This window comes from Dysidea avara, chromosome 4, assembly GCF_963678975.1.
Source record: "Dysidea avara chromosome 4, odDysAvar1.4, whole genome shotgun sequence".
NCBI lineage: Eukaryota > Metazoa > Porifera > Demospongiae > Dictyoceratida > Dysideidae > Dysidea > Dysidea avara.
The window spans coordinates 13,445,065-13,464,267 of NC_089275.1; the positions used below are offsets into that span (position 1 = coordinate 13,445,065).

The 19,203-nt window shown below is 38.8% G+C and overlaps 2 protein-coding genes and 1 long non-coding RNA gene across 11 annotated transcripts in view; 2 read left to right on the forward strand and 1 right to left on the reverse strand.

The window, feature by feature from the left end:
- LOC136253062 (long-chain-fatty-acid--CoA ligase ACSBG2-like) overlaps positions 1-19,203 on the forward strand; it is a 318,134-nt gene that overhangs the window by 48,851 nt on the left and 250,080 nt on the right. The gene's annotated exons all lie outside the window — the stretch shown is intronic.
- On the reverse strand, positions 619-2,749 carry LOC136252936 (uncharacterized). The gene is made up of 7 exons (XR_010699856.1): positions 2,496-2,749; positions 2,356-2,436; positions 2,220-2,276; positions 1,943-2,168; positions 1,247-1,325; positions 1,068-1,130; positions 619-1,015 (listed from the first exon to the last, which is right to left on the reverse strand). It is a non-coding gene; the product is annotated as an uncharacterized lncRNA (long non-coding RNA).
- On the forward strand, positions 9,917-16,281 carry LOC136253222 (uncharacterized). 4 transcript variants are annotated; one of them, XR_010700011.1, is made up of 6 exons: positions 13,713-15,232; positions 15,506-15,542; positions 15,589-15,682; positions 15,738-15,827; positions 15,884-15,947; positions 16,003-16,281. XR_010700011.1 is itself a non-coding variant. In XM_066045849.1 (5 exons), exon 1 carries the CDS (start codon positions 9,917-9,919, stop codon positions 11,786-11,788), a length of 1,872 nt encoding a protein of 623 aa, XP_065901921.1. In that variant the 3' UTR covers positions 11,789-13,695; positions 15,536-15,682; positions 15,738-15,827; positions 15,884-15,951; positions 16,003-16,281. The 4 variants fall into 4 exon arrangements, 2 of the variants coding, with proteins under 2 accessions (XP_065901921.1, XP_065901920.1); XM_066045849.1 differs by lacking the exon at positions 13,713-15,232 and adding an exon at positions 9,917-13,695 and having other exon boundaries at positions 15,536-15,682; positions 15,884-15,951; XM_066045848.1 differs by lacking the exon at positions 13,713-15,232 and adding an exon at positions 9,917-13,695 and having other exon boundaries at positions 15,536-15,682.

A 19,203-nucleotide genomic window follows, 5' to 3' on the forward strand; every position in this document is an offset into this window, starting at 1 on the left:
TGTGTGTAGCTGATCTCTATACAGGTTTCTTATTTCTAGCTGATCTCTTGAATTCTCTTCAGGGTGACTGCTCTATTAGGATGACTGCTCTATTAGAGTATCTCGATCTCGCACTTGCCGCACCAAGTTGGATTTCGTGTTATAACTCCGTGGCTTTAAGTCTGATTCTTCTACACCATTGATGAACCTTTCTAAGATGATTACTCCATCTGTACAACGATTTTCAAAGCATTACCCCAAGCGGTTTATCTGGTAGGCGTGGCAAGCAGTCGTTTTTTTATTAGCTAATCTCGATTGCGTAATTGTTACACACTGTTGGTTTTTAGCTCGCACAGCATTTCAGCTACCCTGATACGCGGCGCGTACATACGTATCTAACGTCGTCTTTTTTTACTAGACGATATGAATACGCGAACGTCTATATTCTTCGTCTAAAAGCGTATCTGTCGTAATGGTACCACTCCTTTAGACGAGGCTCGTATCGTGCCTCGTATCACGCGACGTCTACAGTCGTATAGTGCTAATAGATTATTCATTGTTCGCCATATAAGGGTACAACGATTATTGTTAATTGTGACCGGGCCTGCGAAAACAGGGCATGTGGGCACAAAATACACCCCATCATTCTACAAGTCATATCTCAGTACTGAAGAAGTATATTTTCATTCTGTAACTTGCATCATGATGCCAATTAAACGCCTACTAAAAGCTGAAATTTGCAATTCCATAGCATAATGATACAAGAAGTTATGAGTGATGAAAGTGTGAAAAAGTAGACAAAAATCATGTGCCCACATGACCTATTATTGCAGGCCCGGTCACAATTATAGAATAGAGGTCAACTGATGGTACAACCATTAATTTTGCACAATTAAAATCGTTAAGTAGGTTCAATCTTTTTGTCATCGCGGACTCGCGAAGGTGGCTGCATGCTGCTGTCCCGTGACAGTGAAAGTAGCTAGCTACATGTGTCGGCTTGTTCAGCTATAAACTGTAAGTATCCCTTGCTCATTGCCTGCAATGGTTTAAGAGCAGTTAATATAAGCAACACATTGATCTTTTATTACCTGACTGAATCGAGCACCACACAGACAATTTTTTTTGTTGCTGATAGCATAGTACAACTTCCCCTGTATACATTAAAATAATAATTATGTAGCATATGTCGAATAGTACAAAATAGTTAAAGTGCATTAACTTTATGCATACTGTTTTGTCCATTATTGTTGTATTGTACTATACTTACAGGAAATGGACCAGTGTGCAGTTGCTGACAGAGAACATAGAAGAAACGAAGCACAATAACATGTGACAGAAGAATGACCCTGTGAAACTGAACTTTATTACAACTGCAGGGGCGTAGCCAGGATATTTTGAAGGGGGGTTCCAGTACCAGCATTGAGTTACTAGAAGCAGGGGTCTGGGGGCGCAGCCCCCAGCCGCTGAGAGACTTTCAATATTTTAATAAATCAAAACTCAGCAAATCGCTATATTTTATGCAAAAAGTACATTAATTATGATGCATTATAGTGCAATTAGCCACAAAATTCTTGCACAGAAATATGCCTATGTGCTACAACTTACTAGAATCTGGCCTTCTAGATTCTGCATGGATTCTTTTCGAAAAAAACTTTAGAATGCCACCTGATGTAGCACTTTTACGCTTCATTTATTTCGTAGGTGTGCACATGTAAACACGTGTACACGTGTAAACATGTGTATTCTTATAAATTCATTCGCAATAGCGAGTAGAGGTACTTGAATTCCTCTGCCTGAAGACCTGTAGCTATCCATTTCATTGGATTTGTGTAAGTTAATTCAGTTCTAGTTAACCAGTATCGCGATTTAAAAAACTTAACTCTGAAAAGGGGGTTCGTCCGAACCCTTTGAACCCCCCCTGGCTACGCCCCTGAACTGAGACATGACCTGGATCAAATTTTACCTGTGCCAGAGCAATGATTTCTTTTCTTCAGACTGATGGACTGCCCTTACCACCACCCCAGTACTGGCTAGAATTACCGACTACTGAACAAATCACTTGAGAGTGCCACATTCATGGTAACCTTAGAGTAGGCCAGCTCGACATTTGATGTTAACAGAGGACAAGTGGATGACCAATACGATAATCTCATAAGCACATTACAGGTGGAAATGAAATTGATTTACACCTGCTTTATATGAAAAACAACAGATAACACTCCAATTTTTTTTGTACATACCTAATCCGAGATTTTTCAGTACACATGCACAACTGAATTCCTTGAAGATGATCAACGCTGCATGTGTAGGCACAGCTTTAAGTACAGTAGTCTAAAATCGTCCCTTTGTGGAACCAACATCATAGAACACATTTACCTGTAGGAAGACATTCAAGATTGCGGTCAACTGTTTATTTCTTCCGCGTCATGATTGGATGCCAATGTAAACCCTTCTTTGCTAGGAAATATTTCAACTTAAATTTACGTCTATTTTTACTTAAGTAATATGTAACGTACAAAAATTAAAATCCACGCTGGCTCATCCCAGTTACGGTGTTCTGTCATCACACTGACCAGCGACTGCCCGGCGTGGAGTATCTAGCTCGTTTAGTATATCCGGCGTAACTACTATGCAGCTACACAGCAACTCTTCCACTGTGTCATGGTTTCGATACCTTAGAAAGCAATTGACACATGTAGAGCTTACGTCGAGCCTCATGTTCACTGTTGGGCCGGCTTTCAAAATCTTCCGCTGCTATCTCGTGATCACGTGCGTTTACTATACAATCCGGGCGTATTCGGTGACCACATCTTCACTAGTCCACCGGGAGAACAAGCTACGTGGCGGGAATGAACCGAGGAAGGTAACTTGACTTTACTGCTATGCTTGGTGATTATCTATACATACTAACACAGGTTTGCTGATTTCACCACCATCTTTTTCGGCGTCTCGTGTAGGCTAGGTGTGCTAGTTTCGAGGCTAGTTTCAGTATTGAGGAGAGAAAGAATAAATGAGATAAGTCCATGCAGCGTAATTCTTTTTGTACAGATCAGGCTTTACAGGCTCCTTGAGCCTTCTTTCCTGTAAGACAAATACTAATACTAGTAATATATTACAATTCGTAATTCATACTGCCTGTGTTTATGCCGTCTATATTTTGGTCTTTACCTATGCATAGACAACTGAAATGAGACCATGCACAAGACCCAATACTGAGCATTGGATATAGGTTTGTCACAGGTCCATTTTCTCTCAATGCAGGGACTTTTTGAATTAGTTGTTTTAATGCTGATTAAAGACAGAGTTCATATAGGTTGTATTGGAGCACTATTTTTGCTGTGTTATGAGACCTAGGTCTCTTGCAACCACAGTCGGATCATCATAGTATAAGTGGCCACAGAAAGGTGTGTGTGTGTGTACGTGTACGTGTACAGCCGAATAAAAAAAAGCGAACACAGTTAAGTTGTTGACCATTCACTACAGTTCCCAAACATGAAAATATTTTGCGAGCATGTCATACACTGACAAGCTGTGTGTCTGTCTGAATGCTAGCTATAAACAGTTGTACAAAGTAATGATGTACCGATAAGAGATTTTGCTGATTATCTGATTAGCCGATATTGAAAATCATATAATGGCCAATACCGATAACTGATCGAATGTTTATGTTTACCAAAATTTCACACATAATATTATTTTGTAAAATTGCCATTTTTAAACTTCATTTTTGCGTTATTCTTATGAAAACAATACCATCAGGGTCAGTAAAATTAATCAGCTAAATAATCTACTAATAATTACTGATACCGATATTGCTGAAATGTGGCCAATAAACCAATTTACGATTATTTACCGATTAATCAGTGCATCACTAGTACAAAGTAAAATTTTGATGTTTTGAATCAGCACGCTATTTACAATTATTTCATGAATTGCTGGAAATTGACAGATTGTAGTAAAATTCTGTAAGTAATATTGATGATACTCAGTCTTGTCTTGTTATCTAATCTAACAGAATGAGATTGGAAGTTTACTGAGTCTAGAGGGAATGTTAGTTCAAGTAAAGTGACAGAGGATGTATTCTGGGTTACATTCAACAACATCCAGCAACAATGGTATGGTTAAACAGAATAATATATAGTTGTGAGGTGTTTGTAAACTATGGCAGCCAGAACAAGAAAGGATAGATGGATAGTTGATGAGCAATTCTAATTCAGAATTTAAAGATCATTGTGGTAAGTATATCTCTGTTACAACATTTATTTTATTTTCACATGTAGCCTGAGGACAGAATGAGACCCTTTATGTGTAGAGTTGCTAGCTATTGCTATTGTTGCAAGGTGCGCATAGCTTTAGGCTAGTGTTGTTTCTATTATCTAAGGACCTAGTTATTGCAGTGGTAAGGGATGATCGATGTCAGGTGCTTGAATGAACTTTAATCCAGTAATGTTGGCCTGGCTGGTATTAGGCCTAAACACAGCTGAATAGCTATAGTAAATATATTGCGTACATAGGAATATCACCAGTACTTTTATATTGAAGGGATTTTCTGTTACTAATGAGATCCACGCAAAGGTCTGCAACTTCTATGAAGAATTAATACTGAATGTAATTCTTTTATCATTTTTAACCTAAACTATATTCACCTCTCTTCTGTTAATAAAATGAAAATTTTTATTGCCATATATAGAACTGCCATAGCACATGAAAACCTTCATGTATTTGTGCTTAGTGATCTTGTTTATTAACAACTAACAATAAATTATTATGCTGACAAGCAAGTGAATTACATATCAACATTAGTCATCAGTCTTATGGTCAGCTAAATCTTCTGTAAACTATAAAGTTTACTTAAGCATCTTAATGTTTGTGAGACTACGTGTGTCTTATAATACATTTACTTCTCCACAGATCATCCCTAGTTGATTGAAGATTGAGGCAAAGTGATCGATGTACTTTGAGGTATGAACATTCTAACCATGTTTATATTGGTTTAAAGTATTTATACCACTTTTATTTTCTTCAATTGATTATAGCATACTCTGAAATTACTTACTAAGGGTAGTTGCTAGAACGGGTTTGGACCATTGCTGTCTTTGAACCTGTGAATGGCTATATGCTTAGTAAGATATATTTCAAACTAGAGCTACCATAATGATGGTAACTTACATATCACCCCATTTTGGTGTAAAGTACAGGTGCCCCAAAGACCTTAGATATAATTATGCACTTGTATATAACTACATGCACATGCAGTATTACTACACTCTTTCTTTCTCCACAGATCATCCTTAGTAGGTTTTAGATGTTTCTATGAGGCGTACTTTTAGTAAGGTATGTTCTACCATGTTTTATCAGTTTAAAGTCTTTGTACCATTATACTACTGTACTTCCAAATTACTTACTAAACGTAGTTGCTAGAACGGGTTTGGACCATTGCTGTCTTTGAACCTGTGAATGGCTATATGCTTAGTAAGAAATATTCTAAATTATAGCTACCACAATGATGGTAACTTATCACCACATTTTGTTGTAAAATACAGGTGGTATACAAAGACTTTAATATAATTATGCAAGTAGTATCAATCTGGTATATAACTACATGCACATGCAGTATTACTACACTCTTTCTTTCTCCACAGATCATCCTTAGTAGGTTTTAGATGTTTCTATGGGGCGTACTTTTAGTAAGGTATGTTCTACCATGTTTTATTAGTTTAAAGTCTTTGTACCATTATATATAGTTTCTACTACTGTACTTCCAATTTACTTACTAAACGTAGTTGCTAGAACGGGTTTGGACCATTGCTGTCTTTGAACCTGTGAATGGCTATATGCTTAGTAAGAAATATTCTAAATTATAGCTACCACAATGATGGTAATGTATCACCACATTTTGTTGTAAAATACAGGTGGTATACAAAGACTTTAATATAATTATGCAAGTAGTATCAATCTGGTATATAACTACATGCACATGCAGTATTACTACACTCTTTCTTTCTCCACAGATCATCCTTAGTAGATTTTAGATGTTTCTATGGGGCGTACTTTTAGTAAGGTATGTTCTACCATGTTTTATTAGTTTAAAGTCTTTGTACCATTATATATAGTTTCTACTACTGTACTTCCAAATTACTTACTAAACGTAGTTGCTAGAACGGGTTTGGACCATTGTTGTCTTTGAACCTGTGAATGGCTATATGCTTAGTAAGAAATATTCTAAATTACAGCTACCACAATTATGGTAACGAATCACCACATTTTGTTGTAAAATACAGGTGGTATACAAAGACTTTAATATAATTATGCAAGTAGTATCAATCTGGTATATAACTACATGCACATGCAGTATTACTAGACTCTTTCTTTCTCCACAGATCATCCTTAGTAGGTTTTAGATGTTTCTATGGGGCGTACTTTTAATAAGGTATGTTCTACCATGTTTTATCAGTTTAAAGTTTTTGTACCAATTTCTAATACTGCAGTACTTCCAAATTACTTACTAAACGTAGTTGCTAGAACGGGTTTGGACCATTGCTGTCTTTGAACCTGTGAATGGCTATATGCTTAGTAAGAAATATTCTAAATTACAGCTACCACAATGATGGTAACTTAGCACCACATTTTGTTGTAAAATACAGGTGGTATACAAAGACTTTAATATAATTATGCAAGTGGTATCGATCTGGTATATAACTACATGTACATGCAGTATTACTACACTCTTTCTTTCTCCACAGATCATCCTTAGTAGGTTTTAGATGTTTCTATGGGGCGTACTTTTAATAAGGTATGTTCTACCATGTTTTATCAGTTTAAAGTTTTTGTACCAGTTTCTAATACTGCAGTACTTCCAAATTACTTACTAAACGTAGTTGCTAGAACGGGTTTGGACCATTGCTGTCTTTGAACCTGTGAATGGCTATATGCTTAGTAAGAAATATTCTAAATTACAGCTACCACAATGATGGTAACTTATCACCACATTTTGTTGTAAAATACAGGTGGTATACAAAGACTTTAGATATAATTATGCAAGTAGTATCAATCTGGTATATAACTACATGAACATGCAGTATTACTACACTCTTTCTTTCTCCACAGATCATCCTTAGTAGGTTTTAGATATTTCTATGCGGTGCACTTGTAATAAGGTATGTTCTACCATGTTTTTATCAGTTTAAAGTTTTTGTACAATTATATGTGACTGAATTTGACAAAACAAGGCTTCCACACACATCCACTTTTATGACTTTGAAGCACCATACCTCAATGTAGGAGTATGCCATTAGTTTCAAATTTTGACCTGTTATTTTACAATCCTATGGAAGAATTGTGTGAAAGTTTAGGTCAGTAGTCAAGTTACAGTTGGTTAAAACAGAAAATTGGATGTGTGTGGAAGCCTTGTGTTGTCAAATTCGGTCGCATATACACTTTCTAATACTGTATTTCCAAATTAATTACTAAGCGTAGTTGCTAGAACGGGATTGTACCATTGTTGTCTTTGAACCTGTGAATGGCTATAAGCTTAGTTAGAAATATTCTATAAGCTACAGCTATCATGATAATGGTAACTTATGGGCAAATATTTTTGGCATTTATAAATAATATGTGCATTATGTTACTACATTTTTCTTTCTTTGCAGATCGAGTTGGTTGGAGATGTTTGGATGGATAAACCATATCTGTGATGTTTCTTTCCTCTTGTGTTATTTCACCTTTTTTCTAAAGATTTTAGGCTGCTCACATGCATTCTTTCAGCCTCAGGGATGTCAGTGGAGATTTTGAGGGCTACTGAGATGCACTGAAGCATACCAGCAACTCCACAGTCACTATGCATGGTATGCAGAAGCTTAGGCTTGCATGGGTTCAAATGTGCCGGCATAACACTGAAGTAGAGTTCTATGCCGTCATAATCGGTTGGTATAATTATTAAACAATGAGCTTAATTTCTTGAAAATAGGTCGACACTCCTTAATAGAGCGTAGGGTACGTATCAGCGTTGAAACCGGTTCACATTTTGCCCGGGTCTGACCTGGATTGGATCACGTGCGAAGCAAATTAATTGGTTGGGACGATGCAGAAGTGTATAAACGCGTCATAGTCAAGCGAAGATGCAACCCAGCTTCTTTCGTGAGCTACGTGCACTAATCAGATGACTGCAGCCATACGTTAAGTCACGCCCATTTGTCTGTATAGGTATGGAAGAATCTACTGAGCCACGCCTACTAATCGTCGTATGAGACATGGTCTAGTTTTGCATCAGGCAAGCTTTTTCGTGAGCCACGCCCACTCTTTAGGAATTCGTTATAAAGGTGTGCTAGGTATGCTAAAGCCACACCCACTTGCAGGAAACGTGTCTTGCTATCTGGAAACTTACGTGGAACCATTCCGGTTATTTATATTTCTACTCTCGTACATGCGTACGCGTAACGCACTAGTCGACCACTCAAAGTGTAGCTATCAATTTTAATTAATCCAGGTCAGCGGTCAGTAACCCGGTTTCAATGCTGGTGCGTATAACGGAGTCACGTGCCCCGAGTAATGGCGTCAGAAAACGCTACTGCCACAAGGACCCTGGATATCGTCTGCGGGACTTTGCAGGCTAAGTTGTTAACCGGTGACTTATCCAGTGGTTCCAGCCTTTGTATTTTGTTGGACTCTAAGACCATTACGCCATGTCAGTTTCAGCGTGAAGCAGGAAAAGCCGCGGCTAAGAATTGGAAGACCACTATCCGTTATAGGGACAAACCCTTGAAACATTTTCTAGAAAACTACATGGACTCATCTGGAAAACGTTGCTGTCGCTTCATTATTCCTGATGACGCCCCCCCTTCTCCGGTGAGGACACAATCCCCTATACATCCTACCCCACCAGGATTCTCCTCGTCCTCCTGAAGTTCGGGATTCTCTGTCTCAGGAGTCACCGTCTTGTCCTGAACTTCCTGAGTTTCCACCAGTGGCAAAGTGTGATTTTATTTGGGGAACTAAAGATTCTAGCAGTTTTTGTGAAGATCTGAATGTTGTCTATAGAGAGGTGGTTCATTGGCGAAGAAATGTGTTTGAAGTACCTCGTGGTTCAGCTGGTAAGGCCTTTGTTTGTGAGTTGGCAAGATTGTTTCGTGCTGTGGGGCAGGGCTCTGCCTTGGAGTCTATTGCCCTCAAGGCTGTGTTCGTGGCCTGCTCAATCTTGTTACAACGTACTTCTCCTCGTTCTAAACCTGTGGACAATGGAAGAATTCTGGGTGAGAGGATGGTACTCTGGAGGAATGGCGACCTTCTTGGTCTCTTACACGAGGGCAAAACTATTCAGGCCCGTTTGAAATCTGGATGGGGGCGTCGGTCAAGTGATCACTCCTCTCGTCTATTTGCCAAGTTGATATTTGAAGGAAAGACCAAGGCTGCCCTCCAGCTATTGGATGAACAGGGACATGGAGGAGTTTTGAATTTGAATGACAATGTTATTGTTGATTCCACAACTTATTCAGTTAGAGATGTCCTTAAGTCTAAGCATCCTTCTGCACAGCCTTTACATGTAAACTGTTTACTGCCAGATTGGGCTAATCCACCTGTCATCCATCCTGTAATATTTGACCCTTTAGATGGCTGTGTCATTCATTCTGCTGCACTCCAGACCACGGGTGCGGCTGGTCCATCTGGTGTGGATGCTCGCTGTTGGAGGCGTCTCTGCACTGGTTTCCACTCAGCTTCAAGTGAGTTGTGTGCTGCTTTGGCTTTGTTTGCTAGACGTATCTGTACTTCATTTATTTCCCCAGAAATTCTTTCCCCTTTTGTGGCTTGTAGGTTGATTGCTTTAGACAAGAGGCCAGGAGTGAGGCCTATTGGAGTTTGTGAAGTTGTGAGGAGGATTGTGGCCAAGGCAGTCCTTTCCGTTATCAGAGAGGACATCCAGATTGTGGCTGGTCCTCTGTAAATGTGTGCTGGTCAAATGGCGGATGTGGAGGCTGCTGTTCATTCAGTACGTGAGCTTTTTGGTAATGAGGATTGTGATGCTGTTTTACTTGTGGATGCAAGTAATGCTTTTAACTTGTTGAACAGGATAGTTGCTTTACACAACATTAGACAGCTCTGCCCACCCTTTGCTCCAATCTTGATTAATATTTACCGGTCTCCAGTTAGTTTATTCATTTCAGGTGATGTAATACTGTCGGAAGAGGGAACTACCCAAGGGGATCCTTTGGCCATGCCCTTTTATGCTTTGGCCACAATTCCACTTCTGAGGTGTCTCCCTTCAGGAGTGGAGCAGGTTTGGTATGCTGATGACGCTTGTGCTTGTGGGAAGTTGACTGTTTTGCGTAAGTGGTGGGACTGTCTGTGTGAAATTGGCCCTTCGTTTGGGTACTTTGTTAACGCGACCAAAACTTGGCTTATCATCAAGGGACATTTGCAGCAGGATGCTGCTTCAATCTTCAGTGGTTCTGGAATTGGAATATCTATGGAGGGCCGCCCTTATTTGGGGGCTGCTATTGGGTCTGATAGTTATGTGAATAGTTTTGTTGTTGAGAAGGTTAAGGGCTGGTCTGCAGAGGTTAAGAGGTTATCAAGATTTGCGGAGAGTCAACCCCATGCTGCATACTGTGCCTTCACCCATGGTCTATCCAGTCGTTGGCTGTTTGTTTTTCGAACAGTTCCTTGTGTGTGTGATGCTTTTCAGCCACTGGAAGATATGATTCGCCAAGTATTTATTCCTACTTTAACTGGCTGTTCACCGCCCAGTGATAGTTCACGGCTCCTGTTTACCCTTCCTGCTCGGTGGGGAGGCCTGGGTATTTTTGTCCCCACAAGAAGATGTGTTAGTGAGTTGGCTGCATCTCGTGATGTCACGGAACCTCTTAGCCAATGTATATTGAATCATGATTTGAGTTTTGTTGAGGCTGTTGCCTCTCAGCAGGCCAGAAAGGCCCTTTTAAGGAAAGCCAAATCTGAACACTGTTCTACACAATTTGCTGAGCTATACCAACAGCTTGGGCCTTCCTTGAGGCGTGCGACGGACTTGGCTACTGTTAGAGGTGCTTCAAGCTGGCTCACCACCTTACCCTTGAGTGAGCATGGTTTCACTCTCCATAGATCTGCTTTCCAGGATGCTTTGGCTTTGAGGTATGGTTGGTCCCCACTTCGTCCTCCTTCCCTTTGTGCTTGCGGAACCTCCTTTTCTGTTGAGCATGCTTTGTCCTGTCCCAAAGGGGGTTTACCTTCCTTACGTCATAACGAAATTAGGGACCTTACTGCTACCCTTCTTACTGAGGTTTGCTCCCAGGTGTGTGTGGAGCCAGAGTTACAGCCGGTTCAGCATTCTGATGAGTTCCCTCTTGCCACCTCTAATACTCAGGATTCGGCTCGCTTGGATGTTGCTGTAAACGGCTTCTGGGGTGGTCGTTCGGAGAGATGTTTCATTGATGTCCGTGTTTTTAACCCTTTTGCTCCTTCTAATAGTTCCTCCTCTCTGTCGTCCACCTTTAGGAAGCATGAAAAGATTAAGCATCGTGCTTATGGTCAGCGGGTTCGAGAAGTGGAGCATGCCACTTTCACTCCAATTGTTTTGGCTGCCACTGGTGGTTTAGCCCATGAGGCTACTGTTTTTTATAAGCGACTTGCTTCTCTTCTGGCCAAAAAGTGGGGAGATGATTATTCTGTGGTTCTGGGTTGGCTGCGTTGTTGCCTGAGCTTTTCGTTGTTGCGCTCGGCAATTCAGTGTATTCGTGGGGCACGGTCTTCCATTGGTGTTTACACCAGGACTCCACAGTCAGTGGACTTAGTGACTGTGGAATCCCATTTGTCTGCTTAATTTTGTTCAGTTGGCCAGCACTTGCAATCTGTGCTGGGGGTGGTAGGAAAGGGCAGTCCATCAAGCCCGGGAAAAAAAAAATGCTGGTACGTATAGAAGCTATGCTCATAAGATAAACATTTGTTCAGTCTTAAATTAGCTATTGCTGAAAACGTGTAGTTTTAGTAGTTATGAACGTAAAATTGATGTTGCTGCAGCGGGCATGTTTATGCATTGTGGACTGGCGTAGTCGGACATGATCAGCCTTTCCGAAAGGTATCCGTGCGTATAACGGATTAGAAGCCTTATTGGAGTAGCATGTGGTCATAGCAGACAATTTATGGGCAAGGGTAGATAGCCTCGTAGGGTTTCATTGTTCTAGACGCTTCAGTCTTCAGTGAATATAATGTGCTTGCAAGGATTCTCACTTAATACGTGATCGTCTCAAGCAATTATCTCGTCTAGCTTGTCTTCAAGCCGTCTATAACGATTAGAGATGGTCTCGTCTATTTAGTCTCAAGGCACCTAAAATGCTGTGTCGATTTCTTTCAAACCACAAAAGGTGTGAGGTAGTGTTGTTTTAGTTCTAAGGAACTAGAACTAAATCTAGTTTTAGTACAGCAATTTAATTCTAGTTCTAGTACACTAGAACTAAACTAAAATTGTGGTCTATTTTAGTTCTAAAACTAAAACTAAACTAAAATTCTTTCAAGTTTTGGTTCAAAAACTAGAACTAAACCAAAACCTTTAAAACTTTTAGTTCAAGAACTAGAATTAACTAAAAGGTTTCTCAAGCAATCCTACATAAAAGGGTGTTGTACACTATAACCACTTAACACTTTTCTTTGAAGATGGTGATACCTGCAAATGCCTGCAAATGCTACCATAAACATTGTCAGAGGAGGTTGGACATGCACACATGAGTGCATACATTTTGTATTGAAACTTTAACCAAGTGTTCACGAAAGTTTTCACAAATACCATTCAAGAGTGCACTTCAAATTTAGTCTATTCAGCCGGTCAACCCCATTCAACCCCACTACTCCAGGCACGTAAATTGATCTTGAAATCTACGGGATCACGTGTGTAAGCATTCGTTGGGTGGAATCCATGTGTAATACTATAGGAATGCCATATGTACGTGTATTTAAACACAATGATTGTCGAAGAAAGCAATGTGCATGCTAACAAAGCCTCTCAGAGTATTGAAAAAGAAGAGCGGATGCTGCTAGTTTGGCCTTACAGAGAATCAAAAAGAGAATTAGAAACTCACACACCCGCCTTGCAATAAGAATTTGCTGTTCATCTTAAGAAGCACAAGGTAACATGGTGTGGATATTGCTAAACATTTCTTCTATCACTTACTCCTTGTCATATATAAGAATTACACAATTAACAGAAACAAATTTCAGAAGTGCTTGTATCGTGTCCAACCTCCTCTGAAACATTGCTATTCAGCATTAATTCTGCCTATTTAGGTTATTTAAGCTCAGTTCTATTAGAGCTTTTGTACATTTGTGCACAATGGTAAGTGGAAATAGTGCTGAACATCAAAACACCAAATCTAAAGTTTCTGTAAGTCTACACTGTTAAAAAGCCTGAGTGCATTTCATACCAAAATTGTATGCATTGCATACTGAGTTGCTACACTAGAAGGTATGAAACAGATCTGCATGCATTACATACTAAAAACGTTAGCATATCACACTAACATATTGGTATGAAATAACATACCCTGTGAGCATACCATGACGCCATAGCTCAGAGATATGCGCCTCTTATATGGGAAGATAAGCACCTCTTATATGGAGCGTTTATGAATAGGCGCATACAAAAGCATTGGATACGAGATGGGTTTGGGAGCTTGTTAGAAACTCTCGAGGGAAAGGTTGAAGGATCATGACGAGTCGAGTAAACTGAAGCACAGAGTGAGTTCTTAGTATTTAATAAGCAACGGTTTCAGGAAACCATAGATTACAATTATAACTCCCTGTGACAAGTGTGGGTTAAATAAACTCTGGTTCGGTTTTAAGCCTTGTTCCAAGCTCCTTTATATGTTGTGTAACTGTTAGAGTTGATAATGAATACCATCAGTCTCATACCCAGACCCAGCTGGGCCATTTTCAGTCAACCAGCTTTGGCATCCAATGAAAGTTTGGCTGAATCTTAGTCAATCGAATTTAAATTTGGTCCGTGTTGACTAACTTCATGCATGCATCTACAATGAAACTGCATTGCTTTGGTCACTCCAAATAAATTCTCTGTTCCCGTCCACTGCCTGCATCCGTGTCACTAATAATATTATAATTCTTCCGTTTTTTCTTGCATACTGAACAGTTTCAATTTTATAATGTGTCAGCTCACGTGTCAGTGTGCATTGAGTCTCTACAAATTTACATTTTGTTCTACCTGCAACTTAATTTTATGCTGGCTATGCTCAGGAAAAGCTACCAATTTTATAATGGAAATGGACTGCTCGCTTGCATAAATGTATGCCCAGTGGAGGATGGGAAACAGAGTCTTTATTTAGAGTGGCCTTATGTTTGGAGCAGTCATGCACTTTTGTAATATAAGTACATCTTAGCAATGGTGCAACTAGCCATTCAGCCCTTGGTAGCCACTGAAGTACTGCAGGTGAGTGTTAATGATACACCGGTTTCTGTCTAGTTACAGTAGAGGGTAACTGTATGCAATCTTTTAAAACTGCATGTTGGCTATTTGCTACATTAATATAACTTGCTATTCTGCTCTACGGCTTTTATTATACAAACAGGAGCTAGCTGGAGTTGGCTATAATAATTATTTACATATGCCTATAGGTAGACCCATTTAGATGCTAATAATGGTCCAGCCATTTAGTCAAACAAAATCAGTCCGGCTAGACCAGTTTGATATCCAAATTTAGTCCGGCTAATTACCTATATTCAAAACACTTGATTAACCAGATTGTTTTTCATGTAATAGAACTATGGACCAGTATACCTCAAAAGCAAGTCATGCAAATCAGCAGATGTATACAGATATAGTTATTGTTTATGGGTTCATATATAGTGGTATTGAAATTTTAGATTAATCCTAAGATACACTGTACATGCTCAATTAACGTTCTCACAACTAAGCAAGTGCATGGTTGTACTGTCACCTAATGCTGAATATAACTCACTGATAAACTTTGTCAATGGCCTACCTTAACTACTTTAATATAGATTTCAATGATAGCTGTGACTAGGGTATGTGTGCACGGTAGTATCAGGTGGAAGAGACTGTTCACACAGTGATATGGGTAACCATTTTAAATGATATTAAATCGGAATATGCTAGATAATATTTTACAATGTGTGTGTGTGTGTGTGTGTAGGTGAGACTTCAGGTGTCTACACCTTCACCTGTGGGATATGGTACAGCCTCCTGCGGGGTTACTAGTCCTAGGATTTGCCTGCACTGACTCCTGTGCTTGTTCACTGGGTAGGCATGACCATACTAGCATTACAGCTGAAGGCTTTGCTTTTTGTTTGCTTTTGTGTGTGTCCAGGGTTAGTTCTAGAAATTTTTCTCACCTGGTTTCAAGTTCTGAAATACAGGGAGTAGTTGCTTTACTTATTTAGGTGTATATTTTCATGTATGGTTAGCTACTGTTTGACACACGTATGCATGACGACTGCTCTGTTGAAATGTATGATTGTTATTTTAGAGTAGCTATGCATATGTTAATTTTATTTGAATAATATGGTTCAGCAGCATCGACTCTACCTGATTAAATGGTTACAGACCCAAGGTATATTCAGTATCCTTGGAGAATGACTGTCGAGATTTCAGTTTAGATGGTGTCTCTGTGATCACATCGGTGAACTCATCCAGGAGACTGAAGGCATACAAGTCCTCATAGTTTCTACTTATGGAAATAAACTATCAAAAGTTAGTTTATATGCAAATAAACTTGTTTATATTATATTATATTATATTGGTACAGAGAGTAAATTGAAGACAAAAGAGGAACTCTAGATCTGTAAAGACAGTTAGAATGCCTGTAGACTCTGACAATGGTATTGTCAATAGTCAGGTAACTAAGAACTTTATAGCAGTCACAATGCATTTCTGCTTCTATTGCTTCATCAGGTGACAACATTCCTAGGGTGGAAAATAAGAAACAGATTGCATGGAGCTGTATGCAAATGTTGGAGTGGGTACAAATAAATTTTTTTCTTACCTCATGACATGTTATACTTTTCCTTTAGTAATATAACTGCTGTGCTGACGTCATACCCACAGGAATAAGCGCCTCTTGTCTGGAACGTTTATGCCAGAATAGGCGCTTGCAAGAGCGTCAGCATCAGGATCTGGGGGAGAAATAGGATCAAGTGCCCGTCAGTACCTCAAAACGCTTTAAGCTTAAAGCACTATAAGGCTACCCATTAATTCAAAATTTTGTGCTTTTATGTTTTTGCATTTTGTACTCGTTAATGCAGCACTTTTGAGTTTTCTTAAAATTTATTTAAAGTGCGGTCAACCTTAAACCACTTTAACATTAAGGTGATAAAGCGCTTTAAGAGTATAAAACGCTTTTAGATGATAAAACACTTTAAGATAATAAAGTGCTTTATAAGATGATAAAACGCTTTAAGATTCCGGATAAGGTGCTTTAAGAGTTTTAAGAGCAAAAAGCGCTTTAGAGAGCATAAACCGATTTAAGGGTATAAAACATACGCTTTAAGAGCATAAAACATTTAAAAGAGTAGTGGCCGGTAAAATGCTTTAAGAGTATAGCTGAAGCACTTTGAAAGACCATGATGCTATAGCTCAGTAAAGCTAGCTAGTTTGACAATGAAAATAAAGTTACAAACTAGTAGGGACCTGCCTATTATTATGTTCAAAATTTTAGCTATGCTATGCTGCACTGCTAAAAAATTTTACCTATTATGCCCAAATATAATATGTAATATTATTACTAGTTACAGCCCTCAGAGTAGTGAGTAATGTGTAACACGTTAACTTTTTCAGTAAGTAATATGCGCACTACATAGTGTAATGTACATATGTGTAACTAGTTACATTTTTAGAGTAACGACCCTAACTCTGTTTGTGTACCAGCAACGTATACAGAGAGACTTCATAACAAACATAATAATACAGACCATTAAATACTTTTATGTGAATTTCATAAAAACAAGTTAAAAATTTTTCTTAATTTATAAACTAGTGTAGGTTTCATAGTGGAACACAGGCTTAATAACATTCACAGCTAGTTTTAAACTTCCTGTGCCATCCTCAACCATCAAGAAAGTATTTAATTTTAACAGAGGTGACTATCATGGATTTAACGAATACTTACTTAACTGTGACCTTAATCTACTTTACAATTCATCTGATGTTGAAGAAATATGGCACATCCTGAGGAGTTATATCATGTCTGGTGTGGATCTATTTATCCCTAAGACAAGGATACGTACCCGTTAATTTCCATCCTGGTTTACTCTTCAGTTACATCACTCTCTCAAGTGTTTTTGTACAATTCAGTACAAATATACTAAAATCCAACAGCTAATAACTTTCAATGATTATCAAAAGCTCAACAATCCTTCCAATCTGCCAACATTGCAGCCAAATCTAGATATGAACAGAATCTTATATACAACTTTTCTACCAGTAATGATCCAAAATTTTTTAATTTATTAGAGAGTTCACCAAGTCACACGTCCTTCCCCCTCGACTTCACCATAACACTACTACAGCTGATGCTGACCTTGGTAAAACTGAACTTTTTAATTAGTACTTTTATTCCATTTTTACCTCAAGTGACTACTGTCTACCTGATACAACTCATTTAACTGTTCCTGTAAATCATCTGGACTCGATTTACTTCACAGAGCAAGAAGTGATAGATGCTCTCAATAACCTCAATCCAAACAAGGCTAGAGGAGTTGACAACATCGCACCTGTCATCTTAAGAACTGTGCTTTTACCTTGCTTTACCCATCCATCACCTTTTCAAAGCTAGCTTATGTAGCGGAAACTTACCCACTGAATGGAAAACACACAATAATTCCTGTGTTCTAATCTGGAGACAAAACTTCTGTTGCCAACTACCAACCAATTTCACTCCTTTGTGTCATCTCTAAAGTGCTAGAACAATTAGTTTATGATAAAGTGATAGGTACAATAGCTCCTTCCATCACTCCGCATCAATTTGGTTTTCAAAGTAACACTTCAACTCAACAACTTCTCATCTACTGTACTTTCATCAGCTAATCACTTCGAGGGAAGAAATAGACATCATCTACATTGACTTCAGGAAGCCTTTGATAGTGTGCCATGCAATGAATTATTGGTTAAATTATGGAACATATTGTAGGATTCACAGGAATTCTATGGAATTGGTTTAACAGCTACCTAAGTAACAGATCCCAGTGTGTCTCTGTTGAAACCACCTGTCAGATTGCCTACCTGTGATCTCTGGTGTTCCCCAGGGAAGCATTCTGGGTCCTTTTCTTTCCTGATCTTTATAAATGATCTGCCATCTCAACTACTTGAATTTGCAGATGATACAAAGTGCTTTCGGCATATCATTTCCATACTGGACATACAGCAGCTTCAAGAAGACCTTAACTCTTTTATTTAATTGGACTATTAACAATCACCTGTCATTTAACCTCTCTAAATTTGTATTCATGAGCTTCCATCGTAAATTCAACTCTCAGTACATCATAAATGACTACATAATCAATGAATCACCCAGTTGCAAAGACCTAGGGATTATTTTTACTAACTCATTGTCATGGAAAAAGTGTTATGAAATGATTTCCTCTAATGCCTACAAGTCACTTGGACTGTTATGCAGAGTATTCAATGATTCGCATTGTCCTCAGGCCAGAAAATCCCTATACATATCATTAGTGAGATATAAATTGTTATACTGCTCCACATTGTGGAGACCTTATTTGTTGAAAGACAGAATTAGAGAAGGTACAAAGGAGTGCTACTAAATTCATACTCTCTGATTACTAGAGTTGTACCGATTCCCACATTTTAGGGAAATCCAATATCCGATATATTTTACCCTGTTTTACCGATAGTTAACTGATACCCGATTGTAGGTATACTTGTGCACACTCCATTAAAAGTAGAGCTAGTAAAGCCAATTCTGTGAAATTGTACACTTATCTCAATCAAAGTTGCTAGTCAGACAAGAGGACTAGGGCCTGAACCATCACTGTTTATCTTTGTGGTTACCACAAAACATAAACAAATTACCCAAGTACATACCAGAGCCTTTGACACCAGCCCTCTAGTGGTATAACTGCAGCTACTGAAGCTGAATAGACTAATAATCTGCTGGCTACAGTCCATTACAACCGATTTCCGATTATGGTAAAACAGCTAATTATCAGCTTCTACCGATTACCGATCCAATTGTCGGTACAACTCTACTGATTGCACTT